The following is a 24179-nucleotide window of genomic DNA, read 5'->3' as shown; positions in this document are numbered from 1 at the left end:
GGAAGGAAAGCTACCTAACTCATTCTATGAAGCCAGCATCACCCTAATACCAAAATACCACAAGAGAAGAAAAGTACAGACAATTGTCTTTAATGATATAGATGCAAAAATCCTCAACAAGATATTGCAAATCAAATCCAGGAGCACATTAAAAGAATTAAATGCAATGACCAAGTGGGATTTATTCCAAGTATGCAAGGCTTGTTCAATTCAAGAAAATCAATTAATGTAAAACACCACATCAATAAATCAAAGCAGAAAAAAAACACGTGATTATCTCGACTGATGCAGAACAGGCATTTGACAAAATTCAACATCCTTTCTTGATAAAATTCTTCAAAGGTTAGCAAAAGAAGGGAACTTCCTCAACATGATAAAGAGAATATATGAAAAACCTACAGCTAACATCCTCCTCTGGAAAAATCTACAATAAAGCTACTAAAGCTAATGAATGAGTACAGTAAAGTGGCAGAGTACAAGATCAACATCCCAAAACCAGTAGTGTTTCTATACAACAGTAATGAGCAATCTGAAGGGGAAATCAAGAAAAATATTGCATTTACAAAAGCAAAAATCATATATTTAGGAATAAATTTAACCAAGGACACAAAAGACCTAATCAACAAAAACTACAAGAAATTGTTAAAAGAAATCAGGGAAGACTTAAATAAATGGAAAGGCTATTGTGTTCATGGATTAGAAGACTAAATATAGTGAAGATGTCAATTCTACCTAAATTGATTTTTAGATTCAATGCAATACCAATTAAAATTCCAACAGCCTACTTTGCAGAAATAGAAAAACCAATAAGAAAATTTATTTGGAAAAGCAGTGTGCCCCAAATAGATAAAAAATATCTTGAGAAAGAAAAATGAAGTGGGAGGTCTCACACTGACTGACTTTAAAGCATATTACAAAGCTACAGTGGTCACACAGCATAGTACTGGCATAAAGATAGATATACTGACCAATGGAACCTAACTGAGCGTTCAGAAATAAGGCCTCTCATCTACAGACAATTGACCTTTGATAAGGTGGTCAAGCCAATCCTACTAGGAAACAGCAGCCTATTCAATAAATGGCATTTGGAGAACTAGATATCCAATGCAAAAGAATGAAAGAGGATCCATATCTCACACCCTATGCAAAACTCAACTCAAAATGGATCAAAGATCTAAACATTAGAGCTAAGATCATTAAAACTTTTAGAAGAAAACCTAGGGAAATACCTTATACATCTTGTGATGGGGATAGTTTCCTAGACCTTACACCCAAAACATGAGCATTGAGAAAAAGAAATAGATAAATGGGATCTCCTAAAAATTAAACACTTTTATGAATCAAAGAACTCTGTCGGGAAAGTAAAAAGGCAGCTTACACAATGGGAGACGATATTTGGAAACCACCTATCAGACAAGGGTTTAATATCCAGAATATATAAAGAGATTTTAAACTCAACAACTGAAAGACAAACAACCCAATTTAAAAATGTGTAAAAGTCATGAACAGAAACTTTTCAGAAAAGGAAACACAAATGGTTAAAAGGTACATAAAAATAAACTCAACTTCACTGGCTATTTAGGGAAATGCAAATCAAAACCACAAGGAGATATCATCTGACACCCACCAGAATGGCCATTATCAAAAAAAAAAAAAGGAATATGACAAGAGCTGGAAAGGATACAATGAAAGAGGCACATTTATTTACTATTGGTGAGAATGTAGAATGGTTCAAGCCCTTCGGAAGGCAGTTTGAAGGTTCCTCAGGAAGTTAAGTATAGAATTGGCATATGACCCAGCAATTGCATTATTAGATATATATTCAGAGGAACTGAAGGCACAGACACAAATGAACGTTTGCACACTGATGTTTATAATGGCATTATTCATGATTGCCAAGAGATGGAAACAGCCCAAATGCCCATCAACAGATAAGTGGCTAAACAAGCTGTGGTATATATATATATATATGATGGAATATTATATATATATGTATATATGATGGAATATTATGCAGTGGTAAAACAGAATAAAGTCATGAAGCATGTAATAATGGGATGAAACTTGAAGACATTACGCTGAGTGAAACTAGCTGTAAACAAAAGGCCAAATACTGCATGGTATCGCTAATATGAATTAATACTAAGGAGAGAATGAACTTTGAGATTTAAAACTTAGAACACAGTTTATCAGGAGACAGTAAGAGCATAGAGATTGGGAATTTGGTGTTGAAGGAACATGGAATTACAACAGGACTGATTGTAAAGATTCAGAAGTGGATAGCACAATATTATCCGGTGGTAGCATAATAATATAAGTACACTAAATGGAGCTGAATGTGGGTATGGTTGAGGAAGAAGGACTGGGAGCAGGTATTACAGAAGGAAAGATAGAGGATAAAGACTGAGATGGTATAATTTAGGAATGCCTAGAATGGACAATGATGGTGATTAAATGTACAAACATAGGAATGGTTTCGCAAATGTCAAATTGCAAGGTGTTGAAAATGGGATGATATACAGGGGGAAATACAATCAATGCAAGCTAGGGTCTATACTTAACAGTAACATTGTGATATGCTTCCATTGAATGTAACAAATACAATATGCCAAAACTAAATGTCAATAAGGGGGGAATATGGCGAAGGGGTGCTGAGTCCAGCTCAAGCAACTGTTCAAACAGGGTCAGAAAGGGAAGTGGGAGACTGAGAAAAAACACAACACAGAGTTTAAGAGAAAGCAGGGGCTAGGTGGTTCATTGTCTGACTGAACACAATGACCATGAGAAGCCAGTGCAAGTTTATTTTATACTGTTTAACAACAGAAATCTCGATAAGGCAGTGCAGTACATGAGAAGGTGCTTGACGTAATGAATAGGGATATAGAATTTTCTTGAGAACAGAGTGAACATTAATTAGCCTGCCTGAAACTGCAGAGGCAGAACTTTCCCACAGTAAGGCTGGATTAGATAAGGCATAGCCCAGTCTGGACCTCATTCCACAGGAGACCAAGGGGCCATTCCTCCAAGGTAACTCTGATGTGACCCTGCCAGCAGTCAGAGACCTGCTTCATGAAGAACCTGACCTGGGCTCCAACAAAGGGGTATGGGATTCTTTGTGGGAGAAAAGGAAATGTTCTCATACAGATTGTGGTGGCATGGCTATGTGATTATACTGGGAACCACTGATTTTTCAGAGGTTGGATTTTATGATATGTGAATAGAACTATTTAAAAATAAACACAGAGATACAAGTGCTGGAGAAAATGTGGAATGAGAGATGTACCTATTCACTGTTGCTTGAGAAGCCACGTGGTGCAGCACCTCTGGAGGATGGTATGGTAGCTCCACAGGAGGCTCGGGGTCGAGGTGCCATATGATCCTGAAATCCTGTTGCTAGGTGTATTCTTAGAGGAACTGAGAGTGGGGCTCGAATGGACTTTTGCATACTGGAGTTTACCATGGCAGATTTGGTGATTTCCAATGGATGAAGGTGGCCTAAGGGTACATCGACTGAGGAATGGAAGGGGAAACTGGTTGTTCTAGTTTGCTAGCTGTGACTGCAATATACCGGAAACTGAATGGCTTTTAAAAAGGAGAATTTAAAAAGTTGCTAGTTTACAGTTCTAAGGCTGAGAAAATGTCCCAGTTAAAGCAAGTCTATAGAAATGTCCAGTCAAAGGCATCCAGGGAAAGATACCTTGGTTTGCTTCAAGAAGGCTGATGAAGTTCAAGGTTTCTTTCTCAAGTGAGACAGCACATGGTGAACATGGTCAGAGTTTCTCCCTCATCTGGAAAGGCACATGTTGAACACGGTCAGGGTTCCTCTCTCAGCTGGAAGGGCACATGGCAAGCATGGCATCATCTGCTAGCTTCTTCTCCTGGCTTCCTGTTTCATGAAGCTCCCCAGGAGGCATTTTCCTTCTTCATCTCCAAAGGCCGCTGGCTGGTGGACTCTGCTTCTTGCAACTATGTCGTACTGCTCTGCTCTCTCTGAATCTCCCATTCTTCAAAATGTTTCCTCTTTTATAGGACTCCAATAAACCAATCACGACCCACCCAAATAGGTGGAGACATGTCGTCACCTAATCCAGCTTAACAACCACTCTTGATTAAATCACATCATCCAAGGAGATGATCTGATTACAGTTTCAAACATACAGTATTGAATAGGGATTATTCTACCTTTATGAAATGGGATTTTGACTAAAACATGGCTTTTCTAGGGGGCATACTTCCTTTCAAACCAGCACACTGGTGTAGACAAACAATGGACTACTGAGTGGTTGAAAGAAGGAATGAAGTTGTGAGGCATGCATCTAGGTGAATGGACTATGAGGACGCTATGTTGAATGAAATATTTTGTCAGAAACAAAAAGGCAAATATTATCATGCCTCACTCATATAGACTAACTATAATATAAAAACTCAGAGAATTGAAGTTGGGAGCATGAGTTATCAAGTTGGTGCCTATTTTAAAGATTCCTAGATTATAAATTCTTACAGCAGCCCCATCTATTCCAGAGTTGTAACTGTTATTTCTAAATTCTGAGATGCTGAGCTATTTGTGTATAACATGGTCATTCCCTGGAACTTTGGGTATTTGTGTGACACCTGAGATTCCGAGTTAGAGCTCTGAAGATATGAAAGTCAATGTTACCCCATATAACAACTCTTTAAAAAGTTAAAAAAGTTATCAGGCTTCAAGTAAAGATATGAGTGAAGCTGATCTGGATAGAGCTAAGGTAGATTAGAATATAAAGTAGATGGTGAGCTGTTCTATATTTTAAAACTTCAACTTCTGTGGGAGACCAAAGGAAGAAATATTTCATGCAAATTTTATATTTTTGGTAGTGTATTATCTGACTTAACTTGTGTGGTCAGTTTATTTGAACACCACAATTGTGTGGACTCTTGAATAGGAAGTGAGATCTTGTTGGTTTGTTCAGGTTAATGTGATACCCCAATACATCCCAGAGTAATTTAGGCAGAGAATAAAAAGCATTTGCCAAGTCCTCTTGGGAGACTAGGGAGAAAGCAGGAAATATTAAACTTCCTCTTCTGAAGAATTCTTGATATTCTTGTAAGCAGTGGGGACAATCAGTTCAATAGGCTGAGCCCTCAATCTTGGGCTCACCCTGTGAAACTTATTCCTCCAAAAGAGAAGCTAAACCTACTTATTATTATGCCTAACAATCACCCCCAGAGAATCTCTTGTTACTCAAATGTGGCCTCTCTCTGATTACTCAGCAGTTGAACTCACTGCCCTCCCCCATTACGTGGGACATGACTCCCAGGAGTGTAAATCTCCTTGGCAACATGGTACATGTTGGGGACATGACTCTTGGGGACAAGCCAGGACCCAGCATCATGGGATTGAGAAAGCCTTCTTGACCAAATGGGGGAAGAGAGAAATGAGACAAAATAAAATTTCAGTGGCTGAGAGATTTCAAACAGAGTTGAGAGGTTATCCTGTAGGTTATTCTTATGCATTATATAGAAATCCCTTTTTAGTTTATGGTGTATTGGAGTGGCTAGAAGGAAGTACCTAAAACTGTTCGACTATATTCCAGTAGCCTTGCTTCTTGAAAAAGATTGTATAACTATATAACTTTTTATAATGTGACTGTGTTACTGTGAAACCTACTGTCTGATGCTCCCTTTATCCAGGGTATGGACAGAAGAATAAAAAAAAAAAGGTACAAAAAATAAATAAGTAAATAATAGAAGGGGATAAGGGGTAAAAAAAAAACTGGGTAGATCGCAATATGAGTGGTCAATGAGAGGGAGGGCTAAAGGGTAAGGATGCCTGGGTCTTTCCTTTTTTCTTTTTATTTCTTTTTCTGGAGGAATGCAAATGTTTTAAAAATGATCATGATGATGAATACACAACTATGTGATAATGTTGTGAACCACTGATTGTTTACTTTGGATAGACTGTATGATGTGTGAAGTTATCTCAATAAAAATCATTTTAAGGTCTATTTTATGTAATATTAGTATAGCTGTTCAGCACTCATTTCATTATTCTTTATGTGGCATGTATTTTTCCATCCTTTCACTTTTTACCTATTTGTGTCTTTGAATTTAAGGTTAGTCTCTTGTATACAGCATGTATTTTGGTCTTGCTTTTTTTCTATTCTACCAATCTTGGTTTTTGATTGGAGAATTTAATCCATTCATGTTTAATTTAACTACTGATAACACATAAATTTTTTCTGCCATTTTGCTATTTGGTCTTTTTAAGTGTTATACATTTTTTCCCTCAATTTTTCCATTAATGTATACTTTCATGTTTATTTGATTTTTTAATATTGTACCATCTTCAGTCCCTTTTCATTTCTCTCTGTATATATTTTTCATATATTTTCTTTGTGATTACTGTGGGGTTAAAATTGGATATCCTGAATCTATAACAATCACGTTTGATTTGATACCAACTTAACTTCACTAGTATACACATACACTGTTCCTACCCCCTTCTGTCCCCTCACCTTTTTGTTGTACTTGTTACATATTATATTCTTCATACATTGTATGTCCAAAACCATAGATTTATCATTACTTTTTTGAATTTGCATTTTAGAATCTGGAAGAAGTCGAAAGTAGAGCTATATACCAGAAAATGCAATACAATAATTCTGGCATTTATAATTATCGATATAGTCATCTTTACCAGATTTCTTCATTTCTTTATACCAATTCAATCCAAAGGATACCATACCAAAGAATACTATCTAATGTCCTTTCCTCTCAGACCGAAGAACTCCCTTTATCATTGTGGGTAGGGCAGGTTAAGTTGTGATGGACTCCCTCAACTTTTGTTTATCAGAGAATGTCTTAATATCTCCCTCATTTTTGAAAGATAGTCTCACTGGAAATAAAATTATTGTTTGGCAATCGTTTTTTTCAGCTCTTTAGATATTTTGCCCCACTGCCTTTTTGCCTCCCTGGTAACAGGAATAAGAAATTACACAATCTTATTGGTACTCGCTTGTGTGTGTAACACTTTGCTTTTCCTTGTCCTTGCTACTCCAATTAACTGTTATGTTTCTGGGTACATTTCTCTTCTAGATTATCCTGTTTGGGGTTCACTATGATTCTTGAATGCATATCCACATCCTTAGTTACACTGGGGATGTGAAAAGAGCCTAACAGACCTACAGGGCGCCATCAAGTGTACCAGTATACACATTATGGGATTCCCAGAGGTAGGAAAAAGACAGAAAGGGGAAGAAGGAAATCTTTTGCTTCATGTCACTTTGACTTAATTGTTTCTTAAACTTTATTAGCTGTCTGCAACCTACTTCTGCCTGCTGGGCAATTTCTGGGAGGACAAACCGAGATAAATTTTCTAGTTCAATTTTTCAGGCTGCCCCCTCATAGACTTTGACACATAGACACCCTAGTGCAAAGGGATTATTCTGCTCCCCCCAGACCTGAGCCAGGGACCCACAGTATGAGATGGGCTGACTCCACGCTGCACCTGGATGTGGCTGGCAGAAGGGCAGGGAGGGCACCGTGTGCTTCTGCTAACATTCTTAAAGCTGTTTTTACTTGATTGGCCCTGGACCAATTATTGCAACCACTTATCTTTCCTGGAGTTTTGAGGAACACAGCTCTGCCAGTTTTTGCTAGTTGTTCAAAGATTCTGTGGATGAGTGGCACCCTGAAGTTTCATTTCAGTAATTTTTGATTCTCCCTTTCTTAATGGCTCAAATTCTGTTTTGTAAATACCTCCAGAGAACTGTTTCTATTACCTCCTCTATTCTCTGTTCATTCTCCCTACCCTTTAACACCCATTCCCTTCTCCTCCTGTACCAAACCAAAATCCCCACAAATATAAGCCGAGGCAATCAGATATTTTAGCTCAGCCTTGAAGGATTAGTAGGCGCTCATCAGATAGAAAATGCGGGGAAGGGCATTTCAGGCGGCAGGTGTAACTGGTGCCCTGCTGGCAATAGTGCCAACTGAGCCCTGTTCCAGATTTGGGGTTTTCCTGCTAAAAGAATTTAGACCAACTGGAGGGCCAGTAGGAATAAGAAGTAAAGTTAGTTAAGGGGAATGAGAGAGCATACACGTTAAAGACGCCAAGGGAGAGACACGCACTGAGTGGAATGGGTTAGTTTGTTTTATATAAAATTTTTACTGCTGGTAGGCTTCCACAGTACCCTTCGAACACTGGGGTTTACATGGTTTATATTAATCAGGTGCTACAAGGCTAACATTGGTCAAGGAAGAGATAATTATCGACTTGTGGCTAGCCCATCATGTATCCAAAATCTGTCTTTGGGCAGATGTTTAACCATCTTTATAATCCCAGGCTTTCTGTTATTAACTAGGATTTTTGCTTAGGGCCTATGGTTTTACAAGCTTTTATACTTTGGGGAGGTTTGATGGTTTGGGGAGTTTTTGGGGCTTTACAGAAATTTTTGTCCCATGAAGTTTTTAGCTTGCATTACTCCCTTTGGGGATAAATAAGAAACAAGGGACTTACAGTGTCTGTTAATTTTTTCAGCACTGGATAGGAAACCAGGGACCTGCAGTTGTCCTATTCTATCCTGCTTCACAGGAACAGTAATGCAAAGGAAGAGCAAGGCATTCCGGAGGAATTACAAATAACTGAGCAACAAAGAAATTCTGGTTTTCATTCAAAATCCTGTTACAACGTCATCCCTGTAAAGCCTTCCCTGACTGCCCCTGACTCTCCTCCATTCATCAGTCTCACTGTTGGGTTCCTATAGACCTCTGAACATACCTATATCAATTCAACATTTGTTGAACTAGAAATATGCTAAATGCTAGGAATATGGAGAAAATAAACATAATCCCTGCCTTCAAGATTACAGAAAAGAGAAGAAAATAATCTCATAAGAAAGAGAAAGAAGTACTTAATATTGTGTGCACAGGGTGCAATAATTATGCAAGGGCAATGTATCATTGTCACAGCATAACAACCCATTTACCTGTCGTGATGCTCTGCCTGATGGTGAAGTCAGAGTGCCAAAGATGTCTAATTCTAACTTGTTTTCCCAATCCCTAGTCCAGAACTGCTACATTAAAGAGTTATTATACATATTGTCTGAATGCCAAGATTGCTTAGGTTTCACCCACTGAATTAACCTAAAACTGAGAAGATAGTAGAATAAATGACTTGTTAAATAAACTAATAGTTATGATCCATAAATGCAAATGCTTTCTAAAGTAGTATGCTGGGCAAAGGAGAAATAGTTCTTTGGAAGTCCTGAGTCACAGCCTATTCCTCATGATGAGGAATCTGGCCTTAGCATCCTGGACAGATAACCTCTGGGACAAGGGATGGAGACATGCCAATTCATTCAACAGATGTTCATTGGATGCCTGCTAAGTGTCAGGCATAATTCATGAACATTCATGGAAATAAACAAGACAGACAAAATCTCTGCCTTCTGGTGGAGAGAAGAGAAAATACACGACAAATAAGTAAATTACAAAGTATGTAGAAAGTAAGTATTATAAAGAAAAATAAATCCAGTGGCAGCTGGTGGCATGGGGTAAGCATTGGTGATAAGGAAGGAATGGTCACAAAAGGCATCCTTGAGAGGAATGTTTGTGTTAAAGACCTTAAGGAGAGGAAGAAGTGAGTCACATGGATACCAGGGAGAAGTTCATTCCAGGCAGAGGAAATTCCAAGTGCAAAAGCTCTGGCCTATTCAAGGAATGCCATTAGACCAAAATGAACAAGGGGAAGAGTCTAGGAAAGAGGTCAGAGACAGAAATGGTCAGATCTCCTAGGTCCTTCAAGGTCATTGTCATGATTTTGTTTTGTCTTGCTTTTTGTTATAATTGTTTTAATTTTTTATGATAAAATACAAACAGAAAACTGTACAAATGCTAAGTATCAGTTTAACGAATTATCATAAAATGAATACAACTGTGTAGCCAGGCACAGGCTAAGAAAGAAACATTATCAGAACCCCAGAATCCTCCCCTCATCCCTCCCTTCTACTCACTACCTTTTCTTCCTCCTCAAAGGCAACCACTATTCTGACTTTTTTTTTTTTTTTTGGTTTTAAAAAGGGGAATTTAATAAGTTACAAGTTCATAGTTCTAAACTAATAAAAATGTCAAAACTAAGGTATCCATAGAAAGACACTTTAATTCAAGGAAGATTGATGGGTCAGGAACCCCCGCCAGCTGGTAGTCATGTGTTGACATATTTTGGTCCCTTGCTCCTGGATTCTGTGCTTTCAGCCTCTGTTCCTTATTCTGACTTTTAACAACATAAATTAGTTTTTCCTTTTTTAAACTTTAAATAAAGGGAACCATACAATTGTATTCTTTAAAATTGTATCTGGATTGTTTTGCTAAGCATTTTTTGTGATATTCACCCATGTGGTAGTTTTGAGAGAAAAGAAGGGCCAAGATGACAAATAACAGCATGTTAAAATACTTGATGAGAAAGATGTCTTACAGAGGGCATTCAGTGATAATGGCATCTGCATGCCTGGAATCCCATGATAATTAACAAGAGAGAGAAGTGCAAGCAGACATTTCCGCCCCTACCCAGCTCCTCTCACACTCCCACCCTAAATACGAGATCTTGAGAAAGCTGAGGTCATAGTTATTTATCCATTGATTCACTCAGAAATTTCCAAAATTTTTACTATATGTCAGGCACAGTGCTCAGATCCAAGGATGATTAAGGCAAGATCAGTTAGATAAGTAAGCAGAGTACTACAACATAATGTGGCAAGTGCTAAGAATTTAGCAAAGGACCCTGAGGAACCATCTTCTTTAAATAATCGTGACCATTTCATTTTTTTGTTCAAAGATTGTTGGCTCTGAGACTGGCTCAAAAGAATGTGGACCTCATATGTTACTTTGCAACTGTATTTATTAGTTTTATATTTATCAGTTTTGTCTCATCAACAACTAGACTATAAGCTCTTTGAGAGCATAAAATATATTGTCTGCTATCATGAGAAGAGCATAAAGTAAAAGAAGTCAGAAAATCTGGATTTGAATCCTGACTCTGCTACTCTTCAGCTGTGTGATTGTGGAAAAATTAGTTAACCTCTTGAGTCTCAGTTCCCTTATCTATAACTGAAGATAATACTATACATCATAAGTGCCTCATAGGATTGTTGTTAGGATCAAATAAAATGATGCATCGGAGAGAGGTGTGCATGCTGCAAAACCCTGTTATTAGTCGTTTAATATGTTGGACACAGTAGATAAATTAGTAAATGTTGGGCTTTAATTTCACTTCATCAGCAAAGACTTGCAGTCCTTGGCCTTCGTGCCAATGAGTTGAAGTAGTTCTTGGTCTTCCTTTATCTCATGCCCAGAGAACTTGGAGGCTGAGGTCAGATAGTGTGGCCAGTAACCCAGGAGTAATCAGCCAGTATGGGAAGGTATTCTAAAGGTATCTGGAACAACTGCCCATTTACCAAGAATGCCAGACATTTTGTTGGAAATAGAGCCTCTGTGATGATCCATGTCAACACTTATCTTAACTCTTTCTCTTGCCATCATATCTCCAGATTTCAGTTATTAGAGAGTTCTAGTAGACTAGCAGTGTGTGTGTGGGGGGGTGCGCAGGGGAGGTGGTGGGGGATTGGGGGTCAGGAGTTGTAGCAGTTACTCTTTTGTGTTTTCAGGGAATGCAGGTTCACAAAGAAGTTCAACACCATTGGTGATGGATGGGGTCCTGGGGGAGTCTGTAACTCTTCCCCTGAAGTCTTCTATAAGAGAGAAGGTCAAGTTCATCACCTGGCTTTCCAATGGAACATCTATTGCCTTCACAAAGCCAGGTGAAACAGGAAGTCCACTAATCGAGGTGACTGATCCTAAATGAAAAGAGCGAGTGAACTTCACCCCATCCTATTCCTTGCAGCTCAACAATCTGACAATGGCAGACATGGGATCTTATCGTGCCCAGATAACCTTAGAGACCTCTTCATCTATATCCGATTATGTTCTGAGGATCTTCAGTGAGTCCAAATGTGGGGTTCAATTATGAATGGACTAAAAAATTATGTATTTCAATCCTATGTGACTACATGTGTGCACTATTTCCTAGAGGTAAAAAATATAGCATTTGAAGTTAGGTAAGTCTAGCAGGAAAGCAACTCAGTGACATTGCAAAGCCAGTTAGTGACAGAGCTGAAATAAAATCTAATTCTAGTGAGTCCTAGCCCAGAATCACCTCACTCCCCCTCACCCAATAAAACAGTCCCTTTCAGCCAGAAATGTAGCAGAAGTAATGGAAGTAAAATATCTGATACTACGTGTATTGCATGGATCTGCTCATTTACTTCTCATAAAAGTTCCATGAAGTAGACACTTCCCTTACCCCTGAGGCATAGAGAGGTTAAGTAACTTGTTTACAATCACAGAGATGGTAAATGGTAGAGCCTCTGGCTCCAGAGACTTCCTATGTAACCACCCTGCCACAATACCTCACCCTGCCCAAAGGCTAGTCTGACCTGATGGAGTGGTCACTGTGCTGAACAGTGCTCTATGTAGGAAGTGCTCTGTAAGCATGAGCTGATAAATAGAAAATGTCTTTTCTGTCAAGGTTACCTAATTTCTAACAATATTTTCCCCCAGATACCTCATGTTAATCAATAGTCCAGAATACTGCCCCAAGATTAGAGCATGAAAATATCCTCAAAATAAAATTATGGAAGCTATAATGAGACAGTTTGTGAATACGTATCAGAAAAAAGTATTTCTAGCAACTAGTGTTTTTCAAAGATGCCGTGAATTACCTCAGAATGAGCACTTAGCAGGGACATTTCACAGGCAATGTGAGCATTAAATTGGTAAGCAAACTAGAAAACTTTAAAGGCCCCTGAGATTCTGTCTAAAGCCCATAGTGTCTAAAATTTGCTCAGAGATCTTTTTGGGTTAAGACATGGTACCCTAAAAAAAGTGTGCTTAAAATAACAAATGTCTCCACAAGTAGGTTCTACGGTAACCTTTAGGATCCCCTGAATAATTGGCAGGTTTATTATGTTAGATTAATCAATGTCATGTCCCTGAAAGAATAGAACACAGAACACATAAATGTCTTGGGAAAAAAAAGGAAATTTGGGAAAGCTTTGAATAGAAGAGTTCAATCAAAATGCAGAAAAATCAGTCTGGGATTGCATATTGGTTTCCTGAAGCTGCTGTAACAACTACCACAAACTGGGTGGCTTAAAACAATAGAAATGTATTCTCTTGCATGTTTGGAAGTCAGAAGTCTGAAATCAAGGAGTTGGCAGGGCTCTCTCTACTCCTTCTGGAGGCTCCATGGGAGAATCTGTCCTTTGCCTTTTCTAACTTTTGGTGTCTTCCAGGATTCTTTGGCATTCCTTGGCTACATCACTCTAATCCCTGTCTCTATGGTCACATTGTCTCCTCCTCTATGTCTTCTCCCCCTCTGTCTCAAATCTTCTTCTGTCTTTCTCTTATAAGAATACTTTCCATAGGGCCCACCTGGATAATCCAGGATGATCTCATCTCAAGACCAGAAAGGAAACAGGGGCCACATCACATTAGATGCTAAGAGCCATCATAAGACTTTGGCTTCTACTCTCAATGAAATTGAGATCCAACAGAAGACCATGTAGAGAAGTAACATGATTTGACTTCCATGTTTAAAGGATCCCTCTTGCTGCTTTATTGAGAACAGTCTATAAGGGACAAGGGTAGAAGCTAATAGACTAACTAAAAGGCTACTGCAAAATCCAAGCAAAAGATGATGGTGACTTGAACCAGAGTGGTAGTAGTGGAGGGATGAGAAGTAGTTTGATTCTAGATATATGTTGAAGGTAAAACCACCAAGAGCTCCTGATGTGGGGAGCCTGTTATGAAGAGATGAGTCAGGGGTGACTTCAAGGCTTTTGGTCTCAGCCACTAGAAGGTTACGTTGTCATAAACAACGTGAAGAAGGCTGCAGGTAGAGCAGGTTTAGAAGAGAAAAACAGGAGTCCTCCAAACATGTTTAGTTTGAGATATACATTAAATATGCAAATGGAAATGTCAAGTAGGCAGTTATAATTCAATGAAAAAAGGTAACAAAAAGATTTTTGAAGTGAGCCATGAACTTGGGATGAGGGAGAGATGGCATGCATGCCAGATATTTGCCACCCCTGTGCTAGACACTGTCTCATCTAATCTTCATAATTACCTAAGAAGTAGGTATTGTTGCCCTACAAATAAGGAAACTGAGGTTCTGAGACATTAAGAATTTGTCCATGATAACATAACCAGTAAATGGCAAAGCGATGATTCTAGCCCAGGACTTCCTGATTCTAAATCCAACACTCTTCCCATTACATGAAAGCTTCATTCCAGCAAGGTATACCTACATATGTTCTACTTCTCTACTCAGTTAACAGGCTTAAAGCATTACTCAGACCCCTCTAAGCAGACAGAATCATCCTCTTCTTTGTTAAGAAACCTTTACTTCAACCCTCAGGCCAAAGCTAGGCTAGCAGCCTTTTCTGTCTTGCTCTCATGTCCCTATTGGCTCATAGCTACTGACATCCTACCAGACAATATTTTCTCATCTCTGCTCACAGAAATTTCTGCAGCATAGGTCTTCTGAAATGTCTGACATATTGCGCTTCTTTGCTTCCCTGAACTGTCTGCTTGCTCCCCCAATTTCTTCACTTCTTCCTTCTCTAATTCTTTGATTCTCAACATTTCCCTTTCTTGCCGGCCTTCCATACCAGGGTCGCTTTCTCATCACTGGGGCCAGCGTCAGGAGCAGCAAGGACCAGGATTCACGCAGGTTTGTGGGAATGTGATTCCCTAAGGAAGTGAAACTTCCATTTTCCACCACAGTTAGTGAATTCTGGGAAGGAATTTTAAGAGGAAACTGGGCTCTTGTGCATGCTTGGTCTTCTGGTTTCTGACCTGTCGAGTTAGAGTTGGCCCTCAGCTTTATCTTCCAAACTGTCTCTGCTCTAAGGACAGTGGAAAAGGGCTAGAAGGGACCTAAAAAACACTGAGGTCAGGATGGTTAAAAGCAACCAGCCCAAAATTACCCAACTAGTCTCTCTCTTCTCACTTCTCCCACTGACTACTTGGTCTCATGCTGATGTCCCTCATTATTTGGCTCACCTCAAATATTGCTCCTATCAATTAGATAATAGAAGCAGATTTGTTTATGGAGTATAAAGACCAAAACACACAGCAGGGTGTTAGGCAGAATACAGCAACTTTGAGTTGAAGGGTATTTTTCACAGGGGGCTGAACCAAGCCATTTGTCCTTAATCCAAATCTTTTCTCTACACATAGGACGACTGAGGAAATTACAAGTTGACAATCACTATGTATTATCTGGGAATAGAACCTGTGAGATCCATTTGACCTGCTCTGTGGAGAATCCGCATGACTCTGCCTCCTTCACATGGTATCACTTAGGAAAGCAAATATCACCATCCAGGGAACTAAACATCACCATCAACTTGAACCCTAAGAACCCCAGTGAACAAATCTACACCTGCCTGGCAGAGAATCCTGTCAGCAATTTATCCACCTCTGTCTCTGTCCAGAGGTACTGCAAAGGTAACAGTAGGTGACTGGTCTCTCTGAGAGCAGCTACTGGGTGTGGCTTCACATCTTTGTGATTCCTAAAACAGTGGCCCAGTGGGAGGAAGTTGAACCCTCCTGAGAAAGAACTCTCTGGGTCTCTTTGTACCTCTCATTGCCCCCAGAGGCCTCTTCTCTCCTCTTTCTCCCAACCCTTCTTCATCCTGCATGCTCTAAGCTCAAGAGCAAGGCCTTGGGAAAGCAGAATTATTTCCTCCCCTTGACTCTGCTGGGACTCATCTGTGCTGCCTGTCACACAGGACCCCCACTGCCCAGAGCCCTGGGTACAGATTAACCCACTTAGCTCCCAAAGGAGGCTCAGCAGAAGCTCTGCAAAAAAAGCCCTTTGTGCCTTACTCAATATGCCTCAAGTGCTCCTTCTTTTTTCTCCTTTCAGGTTTTACTAAAGAAAAAACTGAACACCTGTCTATCATATTGATTGTGATTGTGGTTCCTGTGATATGTATAGTCATCTTTACATACTTGCTTCTTTGGATGAAAAGAAAAGGCAGGTTTACTTTATTCCTACTTGTCTTTTCAAGGTTCCAGGGATTCACAGTCTGGCCTCTGGCCCCAAGGATTTCTTGTGGAGGACAAGTGAAGGGAAGGGAGGATACATCCTGCCTTGGTACCACTTGGGATATGACTGTTCACCTGCTAAAATCCTTATAGGGGTGTCCTATGGCTGCCTTTCCTTTCTAGGTCCCAGGAAGAGTCTTCCTCTCCGCCACATCCTCTAGCGAGACACCCATGGGGTGGAGGTGGGAGGCCTTTCTCAGCTTTGGTCACAGATATCAATTTCCTGATTTTATTTTTCAGGTATCTTTTGTTTCTGTACTCAGAGAACATTCCATCCTGGTGAGCTTCCAGACTCTTAACATCCAATCATAAAAAAGATGGGGGTGTGGGGGAGTGCGAGGGTAGTTCAGTGGTAGAATTCTTGCCTGCCATGTGGGCAACCTGGGTTCAGTTCTCAGCCCATGCCCTTCCCAAACAAACAAGCAAAGAACCAACAAAAATAAAAACAAACAAAAAAATTCAACAAATGGTGCTGCAATAATGGGATACTCACATGGAAAAATAATGAAATGTGACCCCGTCATACAGCGTACAAAATAAAAGGATGGGAGTTGCTGAAAGGAAGAGGAGGGGGCTGGCTAGAAGGCCACTAGTGAGAGAGGATGGGTCCAGAATGTCATGACTCAGACAAACAGTACAGTGCTATGGGAGATGATATGTGACAAGTCTGTCCCCTGTGGGACGTACAGGCCCTCACAAGCAGGCGACTCAATCACTTGCATGGTTTCTCTGAGTGGGATGCGCATCAATCTCCACCCTGCTGATGGAGAAACTAAGTGTTGGTGAAAGGACTTGGGACTCTCCATTACCATCCAGCAGGTACAAGGCATCAAAGCCTCTAAACCAAACTGCCTGATTCTATTGCTACTGTTCCATCAGGGTTTGGGCATTGGATACAAACAGTCAAAAGAAAAAGTGCGATATAGAGATACAAACACAGGCTGTGGACACAGGTTGACTTTGAACCCAATTCTCTGGATGAAGGACATACGATGTTTTGTACAGAGGAAGGATATGAAATTTGGACTCAGAAGACATACATTCAAGTTCCTATCTGATCACTTCCTGTGTAACTTTGCACAAGAACTTCCTGAGCTCCCACTTCTCATTTCTAAAATGTATAGCAATCATACATTTTGAGGGCCTCTTGAAAGTTTAATAAGTTCATATATGTGAAAATAACCTGTACTAGCCAATGGGGTGCCCCTAGCTACTGTGTCACAAGTGCTATTTGGTCCCAGGTGCTTCCTGACCCACATATGAAGTCTGAGACTCTGAAGCTTTAGGGTACCTCATGACTACCCCCAAGAGGTGAGGTCAGAACCAGGCCACATGCCTGAAAAGGTTCAGATTCAACCAGGAACTCCAAAGACTGACAAAAATGAATGAACTCTATGGAAGGGCAATGCCTCAAGCAACTCCCTTCCAGCAAGACCCTGAGAGAAGCATGCCCACGTCCTTCTGCCACTGACTGTGCCTTCTTGTGTTAACAGTGGAGCCCACGGGGACCATAGAGTATGCCTCAGTGTCTCCAGAGAACACTGTGTATGCTCAGGTCAGTCACCCGATCAAGGTGAGTTCTTTTGGTTTTTGCACTCCATTTTTGTCATTATCCATTTTTGCCATTATTTACACTGAATATTCACAAACTAGTCTATAATCGCCTGACTTATCCAAATGGCATAACATTTATTCAAATGACTTATCTAAATGACATTTCCTCTGAGGGAAATGATCCCACTAAAACTGCAAAGCCCCCCACTGCTCTCATCCCTAATAGAATGTTTACTTATATTCTGCTTTACACAGTATTCTGTTTAGCGTGTCAGTAAGTCTTATCTCTTTAACTCAGTTACAAGTTGCCTGAAAATAGAAATTGTCTTCTCCTCTCTTCCCCTATACTTTTAGCATGATGCTCAGTAAATACTTGCTGAATGGATCAGAGTTCTATTAAGTTTGTGAGTCCGGGACATAGTTCTATAGCAGGAGTTTCTCCTGGATGTTAGAGAAATAGGAGAGCTCAGAATCAGACTCCCAGAGGGAAAGAGGAGCAAAATGTTGCGTCCTCTCCACAGTAGAGGACACTTTAAAGCCATGAACAGCCCTCAGTCCTCCTCTCCCCTCTAGCGACCTAACAGGGTCACCCTATCAAGCACTAGGAACTCCTCTGCAATGCATCAGCAAGTCCCCACCACCCCACCAGCTCACAATAAAGCACCTATGGATGGCACATTTCTAAATAGCACTTCACATACTAGGAGGCCAGTTTCTGAAAAATAAGCCAAGGAAAGTTAGTATTCTCCTACTGATGGAAGCAAATGGTCTAGCTGGAAATCTTGGGTTCCCCAAGCAAATCTCCCCTCATGCTCCCCATCACTGTTATTTCTGACGAGAAGGAACTGGGAGAGGTCATCTTGCTTTTTCAGACATTTCTACTACCTTTACAATTTTCTCTTGGAGACAAGATGAATCAATCCCAAGCAAATCAAGAAACAAATCACCAGCAAATTTGTCAACCTTTTCTTTAGCCAAAAAAAAAAAACAAAAACAAAAAACCCATTGTACTTCAGAGAGTTTTAGAGGTCTTGATAATACTCTAAATATTCTTTAAAGTGTTATATACTATAGGCAGAGTTTTTTTGGGGGGGTGGGGGTGGGATAGGAATACAGACTTCTGTTATTGCTACACCGCATACTCCAAGTACAGCCATTCCTGAAGCTGGATGTGCTTAGTCTCATAATTTTCCGTGCTTGGGGAGACCAATGACATGGTGACCAGGCACCTAGAATTTCAGGAACAAAACAGAGCAGGTAACGCCTCCACTTACTGCTAGTAAAGATCTGAGGCAAAAGATATAATACGGTAAGCATCTGGCATAAATTTAGTTCTTTAAAGTGGAGGAAGAAGAGCAGAGCTGGATGTAGGACAGGAATGTCCTCACCCCTTCACATGTGCCTGCCGGCAAGGCTGCCCTTTATTGTCCTTTTCTGGTTCTCAAACCCCACTGGTTTGCTGAAGCGTTGCACTTCTGTTTGGAGCTCAGGAAATGCCTTGAAACCTTTGCTGATCTGGGAGCCAGTGGCACTTGGACTCTAAATCCTCTTGCTAAATATCCCTGGCCTTTCTCTAAGCATAAGTATCTCTTTGTCTCTCCTTGTGGGAACCAAATGGACATAATTATTTTTACAGAAAACAGAAATCCCAAGGACTGTGAAAGGGAATGATTCAACTACAATTTACTGCACTGTTCAGCAACCAAAGGTAAGCCCATAATTGACTCCATGTTTTCATATTCTTACTTCTCTAGCAAGAACTATGACTTTGCATATCAAGTAAAAGTAAATGGGCCACTTTAAAAATGCACAAATACCAGCAGGAAACAAAGTCTCAGGACATCACCCAAACATATCCAAGAGATTATTTTATATTAGGATTACAATGCATAACTGAGTTCCCAGCCTACTCATTTTAAATTTAATCCTGTCTTAATGTTATCAATGCCTCTACTTTCTACCTGTTAGCGCTCTATAGCCTCTCTCTGTAGCTGATGCTCCAGTTTCTATTAACCTACTTCATTTTCCTCTTTATCTCTTCAGAGTGAATCCATTTCTTCCAGGGCAACTGCCCTTGACAGCATCATCCAAGTTGCTGAAATTCCTCAGAACTTGGGAATGACGTATCTCCAGATCCACAGAAGAGAGCAAAAAATCAGGAAGCTTGGTGTGCTGGTTTGAAGCTACTATGTACTCCAGAGAAGCCATGCCCTTTAATCCTCATTCAATATTGCTGGGTGGGATCCTTTTCATTATTTCCATGGAGATGTGACCCACACAATTGTGAGTGGTAACTTTTGAGTAGATGGTTTCCATGGAGATGTGTCTCCACCCATTCAAGTTGGGGTTGCTTACTGGAGCCCTTTAAGAAGAAGTCATTTCAGAAAAAGCTTTAGAATGGAGAGGGCCCACAGAGCCAGAGATCTTTGGGGATACAGAAGGAGAACACCCTGGGGAATCCTTACGAAATGAGAAGCCAGGAGAGAAAGCTAGCAGATGTCATCATGTGCCTTTCCAGCTAGTATTCTGGACTCATCAGCCTTTTTTGAATCAAGGTATCTTTCCCCTGGATGCCTTTACTTTGGACATTTTCACAACCTTAGAACTGTAGACTTAAAACTCAATAAATTCCCTTTTTAAAATGCCATTCCATTTCTGGTATATTGCATTCTGGCAGCTATTACAAACTAAGACACTTGGTTTTCTGCCTGACAACAGAATCTGAATATCTAGGATTATTGCTTACATTCCTTCAGGCTTGAACCCGCCAATCTAATTTAAAAAATCTAAGGAGTGGGTGGGCCACAGTGGCTCAGCAGGCAGAGTTCTCACCTGCCATGCCAGAGACCCGGGTTTGATTCCTGGTACCTGCCCCTGTAAAAGAAAAAAACTAAGGAGTAACATCATTTCCAGCACGTAATCCAAATGACAATTTCCAATCTGCACATACTTCAACTAACACCTGCATATATTGAAATAATACCTGACTTTCCCTTTGGTAACTAAACAAATGTAATTATGGTTGGCAAGAGGGTTATAATTTGAAAGACAAACAATTCTCTTCTTTTTTGAAAGCAGCAAGATTGACTCATTGGGAGAGTACAGTGTGTCAGATACAGGTGTAGTCTCTGGAGATGGACAGACCCAGGAGCAATCCTCATACACCATTAACTAAACATATATCCTGGGACCAGTTACCTCACCTATCAGAGCTCTGGACTCCTCAACTGACAAAGGAGAAGGATGTAATACACCAGTTACATCACTCAGGCCAGGAACCTAAGTTCCTGACTCCAGCTTCTCTATCATCATGTCCTTTGGATTCTACCTCTAAAACATATCTTGGACCCATTCACTTCTCTCCAACTCCTTATCCTCATGTTACATCCAACCATCACCAACTCTAACCTAGAATACTACAATAACTTCCAAACTGCTCTCTCCACTTTGTTCTTGACTCTCTCTAATCCATCCCCCACAAGATAACAGGAGGAAGATATTTTTGATGTAAATCAAACCCTCCACCTACCTTCTTGAAACCTTTCAAGGATTTCTCACTGCACTCAAAATGAAACCCAGTTTCCATGGCCTTTCATGGATGGGCTCATTTCCAGCCTTGCCTCTCCCTCCACTCTCTGTACCTAGCCTCCTTGCTCTGCTTTCTGCAACTCTCTTAGAGAAAAGAGTTCTCTGTGTTAGAGTTACTCACACCTGCTTCCAGACCCTTCCTCTGCCTGGCTGCTTCCTCCTCATCCTTCAGGTCTCACCCTAAATGCCACCTTCTAAAAGAGACCTTTCCCAAGCACTTGCTCTCAAGTGGACCCCCATATTATTCTATCATACCTTCCATACATTCTACTACATGTGCTTGAATATTTATTTTTGTTTGTTTAATCTCTATTTCAGCCATTATACCGTTAGCTCTTAGGGGTAGGGACCATAATCGCTTTGTTGATCCCCACTGCGTTCTTAGCACCTAGCACAATAGCTAGCATATAGAAAATATTCTGTAATTATTTTTTTAAATAAATAAATGACCATGCCATGGGGTTTTGTGAGAATTACAAAAGGTAATGCACATGAAGCCCTTAGCATAGTGCCTAGCACATAATAATAAATGTTAGGCATCATTATTGTTGTTATTTAGTGATATTACTATTAAATTACATTCTCCTGAACTCAGAGTCTTCTAACAAACTTTCAACACAATAAGAAATGAGGAAGAATATGCTGTCTACTTACCCCACCTCCATGTTTGTTCCTGCCTTCTCTTACACAAGTTTCATATTCCATTGTTCTACTCCATATAAGGAGTATTGCTCCTCTAACACCGGGGAGAATTCTTTGATGTGTGTGTGTGTGTGTGTGTGTGTGTGGATCTGAGGTATTTTATTACAATGTCTTCTTAGTGTGTCTTTTTCTAATTACAAAAATAATAAATAAAGGCTCATTATAAACAATTCAAACACTGCACAAACTAAAATCCCCTATACTTCCCCTGATAACTACTATTAACCATTCCATATTAAAATTATAATTTTTTTGCCAACATAAAAACTTTTTTTGCTTAACAATATCTCTTAAACAGCTTTCCAGTGTCAGAATATACAGATCTATTTTGCTTTTTATTGTTCTCATTTACTTGCATGTATTTTTTAAACCCCAAAAGTGCTGTAAAATGTATGTAACAAGCAACTGCAGTTTCTTATTTATATCCCTCACTCCCATACTTCTCTACCCATCAACTAATAGGCACACTGCCCCCCACACACAAAAAACCACACATTATCTGTCAATCAACTTCCTGTTATGTTTGTTTAGACTTGTTCTTTCCCTCCCCCATCCTCCCAATATTAATACAAATCAATTTTGGTTAAATACATAGTCAAGGTTTTCATCATTATGAACATGTAAAATACTGTTTGTTACTGAGATGAGAAGTGGCCATGATTATACATTTTGTTTTTCTTGGTGTTAATAATTGCCTCATTTTCCTTTTGCTTTGTTTTCTAACTGACTATCTTCCCACACCCTTCATTTTGCTGTGTAAAAATGATTCTTAATATAATTTTCCACCTGGTTAAATCTGTTAAATGAGTCATCAGCTTCATGTTTCTCTAGAGACACCCTTTCTGTAGCATCTGCTCTTCCATTTTATCTGGAGCTCGTTGCTTTTATGCTCAATGCACAGGAATTGTTTTAGGAGTCACTTTTTCCTACCTACTCTATCAGACATACCAACTTTTATAGGGCATGACTTTCTCTACATATCTCTTAATTGTTTAGTTACAGCAAGTGCATGGACTCTTGATTTTGGGGGGTTGGGTTGGGGTAGTGCATGAACCTGGAAAACCTTTTGGTTTTAAACCAATCAAATGCTTCTGAAATTTTAAATCATTTTTTTAAAAATTAAATACAACATTTTAAACAGCTCAGGGCTTTTGGAGAGAGCCCATGTGTTGGAGACTATGGGACAGAGACCAGCTCTCAAGATCTCAAAATTAAATGGGAAGGTAGAGGAGGCTGGAGTGGGAAAGAACTAAAATAATGTCTATGAAAAATAGACAAGGTAAACAAATTCACCAAAGTTAAAGTAATCTTAAATACTGGCTATTAATTACATTATCAGTCAGTAGGACTAGACAAAGAAAAGAGAATGTAATCAAGAAAAATGAAAGACTTCCAGGAAGAGTCATGGAGTCCTCAAAGAAAAGAGAGGAGGGTTTCTGCCATGTTGGCACAAGATGGGCTAAAGCTCAGAGAGTTTCTTTGGAGCACATAATAAAGTTCGTTCCTTATAAAGGAGATCAAGAAAAGCAAAGTAAGATTTTCAGGGTCCTCCACAGGAGAAGAAGGTTTAATCCATGCCAGGCAGATAGAGAAATGCTTTCAACATCTAGAGGGAGCACAACTGGAAGGAAAGGTGGAGCTCATGTCTGGGAAGGGACTGCTAATCCAGCTACAGCAATAAATTAGCAAAGTGTATCCTTAGTCCACATGGCATTAGGGAGGATCACTACTAAAACAAGAACTAAGAAGATGTCTTTGGGTATCTGAAAGGAGAGTAAAGAAAGAGCTTTGCTTTGAAACAATGCCTACATTTCAAGACCAGGTAATAAAATACAGCCTTCTTGATTCTTATATTTCCTTGATTGTTACATTGTCTATATTACACTTTTCTCTTCACTTCTATGACACCACATTCCCCTAGTGTTCCTACTTCCTCATCAGCCGCATCTACGTAATCCCTTTGAAGGAGCTCTTCTCTTCTGTGTGACCAGTAAATATTAGAGTATGCGAAGGCTCAGACTTAGTCCCTTCCATTTCTCCACCTACAAGTTCCTCTTATATGTCAGCCGTTCTCATTGCCTTAATACCATTTATATGCTAATGGTTCCCAAATTCACATCTTAGCCCTGGTCTCCTGGCTCATGTCACCAACTATATACCTAGCATTTCCCTTTGTATGCCTAAGAGAC

General features: G+C 39.8%; 1 protein-coding gene across 1 annotated transcript in view; it reads left to right on the top strand.

Annotated features, from left to right (window-relative positions):
* Nucleotides 1–20388, top strand: part of SLAMF6 (SLAM family member 6) — a 45851-nt gene extending 25463 nt beyond the window's left edge. The window contains exons 2-9 of the mRNA XM_077156631.1: nt 11640–11792; nt 11876–11972; nt 15274–15543; nt 15965–16075; nt 16387–16425; nt 17640–17719; nt 19337–19408; nt 19744–20388. Coding sequence (XP_077012746.1) covers nt 11763–11792; nt 11876–11972; nt 15274–15543; nt 15965–16075; nt 16387–16425; nt 17640–17719; nt 19337–19408; nt 19744–19881 — 837 coding nt within the window. The 5' untranslated portion in view covers nt 11640–11762 and the 3' untranslated portion in view covers nt 19882–20388. The remainder of the gene's footprint in view (nt 1–11639; nt 11793–11875; nt 11973–15273; nt 15544–15964; nt 16076–16386; nt 16426–17639; nt 17720–19336; nt 19409–19743) is intronic.
* The last annotated feature ends 3791 nt before the right edge of the window (nt 20389–24179 follow it).

Source organism: Tamandua tetradactyla, chromosome 4 (genome assembly GCF_023851605.1).
Source record: "Tamandua tetradactyla isolate mTamTet1 chromosome 4, mTamTet1.pri, whole genome shotgun sequence".
Lineage (NCBI taxonomy): Eukaryota > Metazoa > Chordata > Mammalia > Pilosa > Myrmecophagidae > Tamandua > Tamandua tetradactyla.
Note: the sequence above shows the minus strand (reverse complement) of the source record. Positions and strands in the feature narration are given on the sequence as shown.